The sequence below is a fragment of the Frankliniella occidentalis genome, unplaced genomic scaffold (genome assembly GCF_000697945.3).
Source record: "Frankliniella occidentalis isolate FOCC.00 unplaced genomic scaffold, Focc_3.1 Scaffold150, whole genome shotgun sequence".
NCBI classification, from domain to species: domain Eukaryota; kingdom Metazoa; phylum Arthropoda; class Insecta; order Thysanoptera; family Thripidae; genus Frankliniella; species Frankliniella occidentalis.
Genome location: NW_026267277.1, coordinates 452,930 through 461,436, shown reverse-complemented (window position 1 = coordinate 461,436; position 8,507 = coordinate 452,930). Strand labels below are relative to the sequence as shown.

General features: G+C 54.2%; 1 protein-coding gene across 6 annotated transcripts in view; it reads left to right on the top strand.

Annotated features, from left to right (window-relative positions):
- LOC113204278 (autism susceptibility gene 2 protein homolog) overlaps positions 1-8,507 on the top strand; it is a 126,289-nt gene that overhangs the window by 31,621 nt on the left and 86,161 nt on the right. For 4 of the 6 annotated variants that reach the window (XM_052271107.1, XM_052271106.1, XM_052271108.1 and 1 more), the window contains exons 2-4: positions 396-608; positions 5,968-6,063; positions 7,596-7,631. In XM_052271107.1, coding sequence (XP_052127067.1) covers positions 396-608; positions 5,968-6,063; positions 7,596-7,631 — 345 coding nt within the window. The remainder of the gene's footprint in view (positions 1-395; positions 609-5,967; positions 6,064-7,595; positions 7,632-8,507) is intronic. The other 2 variants (XM_052271110.1, XM_052271109.1) reach the window with 1 other exon arrangement.

Genomic DNA, 8,507 nt, shown 5'->3' with positions numbered 1-8,507 from the left:
CCCCCCCCCTCCCTCCCTCCCTGTTCCATTGCTGCCGAGTTTGGCTTTGCCTCTCTCGGCCATTTCTGCCCCTGGGGTGGCTGGGAAACGGGGAAGAGGAAAGAGAGGGGAGGGAGGTTGAGGACATTCTTCGCGTCAGCGATCACGATAAGGGAAAACTGCGGACGCTATCGCGCGAACCCACGCGGTGTAAAATGGTTTGTTCTGGAGCGCGTTGGACCGGATAAAAAAAAGAAAAGAAAAAAGAGGCTCAGTCGATGATGTCGAGCGTGTCTGCCCCACTCACTGTGACAAATGATGCGCGGTCCCCTCTCTCTCTCTCATTTGCGGCGGCGAAGGCAATACGTCTGGTGGGAGTGGACGTTTTGTGTAAACGAATGTTGTTTTGATTGCAGGTGGCCCTCAAGCTGTCGGCGCGCAATGCCCTGTCGGTGAAGCTTGCGCTCGCGCCCACCCTGGGCGAGGAGAAGACCAACCACCACCTCAAGAATGGCGACGTGGCGCCGCCAGTACCTGCCGCCAACAACAACCACAACCACAACAACAATAACAACAACAACCAGCAGCACCACAACAACCACAACCACATCAGGCACTCGGCCGCTTCGGTAAGTGGTGGCTTTCCCCATGTCGCGTTGCCGTTTGTCTTCGTACTCATACAGGGTACAAGGAAGCTCCCAATTACTTTCTGGGAACGAGTAAAGTGGCATGATAAAATTTAGAATAGAATTTATGGGTGGCGGTGGGTTTCCTTAAAACAAACGTGTCGAAGTGGTTACGGCTTTCAAAGATGGCCAATGAGCCTTCGAGGCCGCTAAAAATTTCGTGCAGAGGAAAGGCGTGCGAGCGTGTGTGTGTGGTTTGGGAGGGCGGAGGATGCTATTTGTAGAAGAGGATCATTGACGCGTACTCACCCGTGCCTGCTGCAACAGTGTGGTGCAAAGTGCTGTAGGTAACGAAACGTGACAGAGGACGGATGGAAATGGAGAGCTGTGGCTGTGATAATACACTGGCTAGTCTATTATTTCGCAAATGCTCTGCTCTGCGAAAAAATAAGGGGCTGGTATTCGGTTTCGCATTTATTGTGCAGTTAAGCGAGGGGCCCAGAACTCAGAAATTTTGTGTACTCTGCATCAAATGTTGAATAGATCGTTAGCATCACTGCGTTATTAAATACTAATTCTGGGCTTGGACCGTGAATATCCGGAGTTGTTCACCCCTCGCGGCTGTGTGCTTGGTTCGCGGTGTCGTATATGAAAGTAAATCACGTGATGATGATGAGGGGGCGCCCGGGGCAGAGGGGAATAATTGAAAATATAAACAAATTGTGTCTGTGTGTGGAGCACGTCCATATTTATGTGCGACTGGCGTGCTGAATAATAAACGGCCCTAAGCGATGCCGCCGCTTTGAAGTGATGGGATGCGCGCCGGTGACGCGCGCGACGCGCCGTTTGGAAAATTCATTTGAGGAGAGCAAAAGCTGCGCGCGGCGCGGAGAGCATTGTGTGCGCATGAGCGCGCACTCACACGCTGCTGTGTGAGCGGGGGAACAACACGTGCTTGAAATGTCAAAACAAAAGGGAAACATTTTCCCCCCGGAATCTCTGCTGCTGCTGCGCCAACGACGCGGCGGCGGCGGCCAGCGCTGCTGTGCTGCTCAGCGAGCCGTGCGCTGGTAGTACGTGTCGCGGCCGCGGGCCGGGCCGCGCGCGGCAGCACCGGTGCGCCCGCGGAGCCGCGGGGCGTCGCGACGCTCGCGGTTCGGCCGCCTGCCGCCAGGGCGCGCCGCGCGCCGCCGCCGGGCTGTGCTCGGGGGAGAGCCAAAGCCACAGCCGGCAGTCGGGCCGCGGCGCTGGCTGGCGGCGCGCTTGAGGAGTGGACGCTGTGCCGCTCCGCGGCCGCGGCGAGCCTTCTCTCGCGTACGCCAGACCGCAGTCGCGAGAGGGGCAGAGACGCTTCTCTCTCTCTCTCCCCTCAGGTCCCCTCCCCCCCCCCCTCTCCCTCATTCTCTCTGAGACACACACATACGCACGCTCGCATACATATACAACAGTCCGGTCGGGATAATCCTGTGTCGCATATACCCTTGTTGCATAATGGTGTGTAAACATACTGTCGTGTGTGTTTTGTGGTGTGTGAGGTGTGTTTGTGGTGGTTGGGGGGGGGGGGCGAGCACACGGAGTCCGGTTAAAGGGCCGTATCATGTTATGAATTTACGGCGCGCGGTAATCGTCCCCGACGGCGGGGTGTAACATGGAGCGGGTTGTAAATCCCCTCGCCTCCGCTCCGCCCGCCGCGGCGCTGTCGTTGGCGATTCCGCTTGATTTACGACAAAACGCCCACGCCCTCAAGATATAGCGATTGCTGAAACCCTCCCCTCTCTCGCTCCCCCGCCCTCCCCTCTCTCGCCCGCTCGATCACTCGGTCGGTCGAATAGGTGATCCAGTGCGCAGTGGCTGCCGCGGCGCGGAGGGCCCCGCGGGGGCTGCTGGCCCGGCTGCTGGTCGTATCTCTCTCCTCTAGATTCAATTGGGTTATTTGTCCCCATCCCCTCTAGTGCCACCCCCGCAGCTGTTGCGATCCCCCCTCCAGATGTATGAATGTGCGGCTGCCGCTCGCCTGCTCGCCCGTCGAATACTTTATGACGCGACGCCGGGGGGCCGTGAGTTTGAGCGTCATGAATTTCAACCGTCAAAAGCAGCCAGCGTTGCAGCCCAGCGGTGCCTTTATCCGATCTAAATAACAAGTGTCGGTGGTCAGGAGAGAGGGGAGAGTAGAGGGACTCACTCAGCTGGGTTTGAACAAGAGCTTTTGAATACGGGAAACTTCGGGATGCGCGCTGCCCCTGCGCCAGGAGGAGGCCCGAGGCCCGCAGGCCCCCAGCTGCCAGCCTCACTGACTGACTGTCTTCACATCTCCTTGATCACGAATTTATGGCGGAATAAAGTCGTAACGAGCGCTGCGAAGTAGTGGAGGGAAATAGAAATCTTTTATGTGCGGCGCAGCTTGGCAGCGGGCGAGCTTGGCGCGCCGCAGGGCTTGAGCCCGTGAGTAAAATATTATGTATAAAAGAAGAACAAAACAAAAAAGGTGTTGCGTGCTGTATCGCACTTCAGCGACACGGCCCCGCTACTTGATCTGCTCGTTTTCTTTTGCACTGCGTAGGTACGTCTCCCGTCTTCTTTCATTTTTTGTTTTCTTGTTGTTTTCCTTCTTTTCATGTTATATTCTCGTTTACGATTGTCATTCCCCCTTTTACAGCTCATTTTATTACTGGCGCATGTCCGTTTCCGTTAGGGAGCACCCCTCCACCGGCCTGGGGCCTCACCGTCTCCCTCTCCCCGCGGAACATGAACTTTTTATTTTTATTATTTTACAGGCCACTACTAAAATGGAATTTCAGTTAGTAATGTCCAGTTTATTGACCGTAATCGTGTTTGTCCGCCACATAATTTGAGACCCCGCACGCGCGCCGGGCTCAGCGAGGGCGAGAATGGAGAGAAGGGAGGGGGGGGGGGGGGGTTTGGGCGCGAGAAGTTTGGCGTCTTGTGTCTTTTGCGTCTTCTTTATTGTGGCATTGCGTCCAGCGAAAGGAGCCGGCCGTGAAATAAAAGTAAAAAAAAAAAAAAATAACGGGGGGAGAAAAAGGGCGCCATGCCGCGCGGGACGGCGGTGCCATTTCGGACCTGGTGATGACGTCATTTAAGGATGTCATTTGGCGGCGAGCGGGCGGCCAGAGGGGGCGGCGGAGGGCTGAAGGCCTCGCTGCACTCAAACGGCCCAATTCGCCGCCACCGTCTTTTTGCGCCCCATGAATTTAATGCCACGCTGTTGGCTCGCCGTTGGAGGGCTTGTGTCGGTGGCGACGCGACGCTCTCCTCCCGCGGGAAAGGCTCTCCCGAATCTGGGGCTTCGCGCCGCAAACTGACGCGGCGACGACGCAACCGCTTTCAGGAAAGACGATCGCTCTTATCTCGACTGTTGGCGAAACAGATCAATCTGAATAAATGGAGGGGGGGGGGGGTTGTGATTAGTTTGGAGTGGAATGTCGACTTTATCAGCGAGCTATGTGGCTGGCTTGAGAGGGAACAATGTAGACGGGCAGTGTAGCCTATTCTGGGAAAAAAGTTGTGACGAATAAAAAAATTGACATCGCGCAAGGCTACAGCAAGAGGGACGTCTGTCTGACTGGTTGCACGAGAAAATGAAATATCAGGATAAATGAAGGGGAAAGGGTATGAGGAGAAGGAGGCACAAGAAATGGGAACGTCCTGGGCGACATTCCAGGTACGCTGCGCTGCGCTTGCAAGCTGGTCACGCAGGGGGCCGGGCCCGGGCCGGGCGGCTGCTGTTTACACAGCACACGTCGCCACGTCAATCAAGACTCAATTAACGCACGGGTCGCCGCGGGTGAATGGCTTAATAGAAGCAATGACTGGAAACCCTTCCCGACCCCTTCCCCCGCTCTCACGCCGCACGCGCGCGCGCGCACACCGAGCCACCATCACGACGACGACTGGCGCGCCGTCACCAGGCAGCGCGACCCCGGCGCGTTCGCGGAACCGGCGGTCATAACGTTATAGTGTTCGCCATCGTGTTCTCGAGTGTGTGTGCGAGTGAGAGAGAGATGGGGGATTTTTTCCTTGTGTTTTTCTCTCTGTTTCATCGCTGAAGCGTGTTTCTTTTTCTTTATATTATTTGGAGCTGTTGCTGCCTCAGATGGCGAGAGAGCCGCGACTCCGCACTGCCGAGGATAGGAAGGTGTACAAAAAAGTTTAATACATTCGAGGCGGTCACTTCTCCGTATACGCGCCTGAAAAATGGAATGAGGCTATGTGTTTGTACGAAAGTAAAGTGCAAGTGTAATTGTGGGGTAGTAAACTATACAAACATTTCGAAATGGTTTTTCTTCTAAAATGTGGAGCTGAAATGTTGTTCCTGATTGGTAGAGTGTAAGAGGGCCGGACTACTGTTTCGGTTCGGTGCGCCCTTGTGTGAGTAGCGGAGGGTGATTAGAATTGGCCACCGGCTAAGCGTCGTCGGCTGGGGAGCGTGGAGTGGTGGGAGTGACGTTTTCGTTGTGTAATTTGCGGTCAAGTGTGGCGGCCGGCCTAAGGGTCGCTGCTCCCCCTGGGCTCTACCCGAGGCAGGCCCGGCCGGCCCGGCCCGGTGCGACATATGGCCCGCGGCATCAAGCTGTCAACGAGACCCAAAGGGGTGCGGCGGGGTGTGTGCGCCTCGGCCAGGGGCAAGCCTGGTGGGGCCGGCCTGGGGACGGGCCGAGGAAGGGATGGAAAGGGTGCAGAAGGTGAGGGAGAGAAGGGACGCCGGTCCGGATGGGGGCGAACTGGGGACCGGACGGGTAAATGACGCATGGTGCACACACACACGGCGGAGTTAGGGATCTTATGGTGTGATGATGCACGGTGCGCACCGGCGTTGCGCGCGCGCCGGGTATGGCTGGCTAAACGGCGGTGCAGCTGTTTGATGATGACGCTCGCAGCTGCGGCAGCTGCTGCTGTTGGCGCCTCTGCCACTCGCGAGGAGCGTTTTCCGGACCGCTAAGTGTGTCCCGCGCTGCGGTAAATAGCTCGCCTAATTGGGGCGCGCACGCTAACGCGTGCCGAGGATGTTATCTGCCGCGAACCCGCGAGAACTTCTCCGCCTCTGTGTGTGTGCATGTAAACGTACACACAGGCGCGCGCACACACACACACGTGCGTACTTACACCCACAACACACTCGCGGGCACACATAAGTTCTAACCTATACGCGGCGCGCAAGTTTCGTGGGGTGCCGCCGTTTGCGGCGGTTCGCGAAGGGGAAATGACTGAAGGAAAGCAGGCTGCGGATTACACCTTGGAAAAGTTTCATCGAATAAAACCAAAAATACTAAACTTGGTCTGTTGTTTTATTTTGTATCTTTCGCTAAACTGACACCTCGCTGTTTGCCTTTCCGTTTTGCAGGCCAACCAGGATTTGGGGACAAGTGACGACTCTGGCCGGGCATCAGAGCGGCTGAATGGCGCGTCTGTGGACACGTCACACGACCGGCTGAGCGATGTAAGTATCTCCCACCCCCGCCTCTCATCCTCCCCCCAGAGCCCGGCCTTCAGGCGGGTAAGTCGCCGCGCGTGGCGTCCCGAAACCAGTAGCGCATGTGCTGCTATCTGTGTGGTTTATCTTTCAATTATCTTCCATTTTATTGGGTGTGTAGAGAAGTCTTATATATGTGTTCCCGTTCTTTATTTCTTTTTTTTATACTCTATTGTGTTTTAAAATAATAATCGTCAGAATGCCTTGTTGAAGCATGTCGTCAGAGCTTTCCAGTCAATGTGCCCTACTCCTGTAATTGAGCTAGCCTCGTCTGCGTAATTTGGCTCACTAATTTACGTGTACAGTGACCTTTTTCTAAAAGCTTATATTAAGGTGTGCCAGAGCCACCATCTTAAGAACTGGAGACGCCCGTGGCTCTAGGACATGAAAAGAAAGTACATGTTTCAAAACGTCATTCACACGGTTAGAGGGATCGTCACGCACACTGGAGCGGTGGAAGCATTGCATGGGCACCTAACGCACCCCAGGACGTGCTCTGGTGCTGCTTGTAGCGCGCTGTAAGCCTCCTTCTTACCTCTCAGGTTCTACCCCCGCTCCAGAGGCGTTGGTCATGGCCTTCGTCCGACCGTGTCCCGCCAGGGTGCGGCACTAGCGCTGTCAAATGTGCTTGTCTGCCCCTATCGGCATTTGTCGGAAGTGAAAGCTCACGATCTGCTGTAGAGTGCGGTGTTAAACCCCTGACTTCAATTATTTCGTGTAAATATCTCAGAAGAGGGAAAGGTAGCACCTTTTACTTGACTTCTTGTCGGTGTTCGGGCCTATATTTGTGCTAATTCAACGGACGGATATTTGTAGCTGAAAATCAGACCGGTGGTCGAGTCTAGCACCAAACTGTCGATTCATATTTTTGCCGTCTCTTGTTAAACGCCAACGATCTTTATATCCCAACAACGCTATTAGTTTTACTCCAAAGACTTATTCAGTAAAAATCAGTTCACCATCGTCGGTACCATTTTTACCTAATAATTCTCGAAAAGTAGTAATTCCTTACTGATTATCCAATTCGGGACCATTTGATTACGGCATAAATAAATGTTCAGTTAAAACATTTCTCTACACTGGAAATGCAAGTGTGTGAATGTCGCTCACCTGCAGGTGAGCGACATTCCACTTGTACACTTAAGGGAGTAAAGGTGTGAATTTTTCCTAGAATATTCACACGTTTACCTCCCTAAGTGTACGAATGAAATGTCGCTCACTTGCAGGTGAGCGACATTCACACACTTGCATTTCCAGTGTAAGTAAAATTCTAGAATTTAAATAATTTTACCTGATGACGAATTAAGTAAGTTATCTTCAGTTCTATAGGGGTAGCCTGCTAACCTCACTTTCCCGCCAGTTAAGCCCCACCGTCCTTGTATATTTAGTCGAACGTGCTGGCCGCGCACAAATTTAATCTCTGTGTTAGTTTGCACCCCTTTAATTGCTTTCTCTGCCCTATTTAATCTTGGCCATTTCGAATTTATTTGTGTTTGCAGGGGAGCAGTCGCTGCAGCTCTGGAAGGGGATATATCGTGAGTACAACCATTATTCTCTCTTGTTTGTCTCTGTTCTGCTTGAAAAAAAATCAATTCGTAAAGTTGGTTTACAAATAACCAATGTTGTCAAACACTACGATAGCTAACAGTGCCGACCCGCGATCGCTTGCTCTGTTTTGTTTGCGTGTTTGTGGTAGCGTGTTGAATGCTTTTCTGTTGCAAACGAGCACGCGCATACAGACGCACTTACACACTCACAGAGTTTGGTTGGAACTGCGACGAGTTTGCGGGAAACGCGCATGTTTCCCTTGGTAGTGTCTCTTGCTCTCTCTCTTCCCCCTCTGTGTTTGCTTTTGTAGTTTTGATGTAGTTTTGATGAACTGTTTTGTTGTACGCGTGTATGATGGAAGTGCCGGCTGATGGGGTGCAGCGCGACGCCTCGCCGTGCCTGTCACCAGCCAAAAGCACAATCTCCCCCGCCCCCGTCTTGCGCCACGCCTCCGCTCGAATAGATTCCATACTCCCTCCCTCTTTCCCTCTTCCCCTCTCTCTCTCCCTCCTCCCCCCGCCCCCTTTGCGCCGCCGTCATCCTTTTAGCCCCTTTACAGCACTTGTCGTCGTCTGCAAATTACACGCCTTTTGCCTCGGATTGCGGGCTGGGCGTGGCGTGGCGCGGGGTAATCCTTACCCGGGCCCGGAGTTGTTGTCGTCCCGGCAGCGCGTCGCATAAGCCGGCGTGTCTCCAAACAGACACTGCAGTAGCTCTGGCAGGTCGGCGTCGGTGTCGGTGTCGGTGGTGGTGGTGGTGGTGGTGGGTGATGATGGAGTTGCTGGTGGTGGTGGTAGTGTTGGTGATGAGGTCGGGTACGTAAAAAGGTTTGGCGGCGCTCGGTGAGCAAGCGGAAGGTTGGG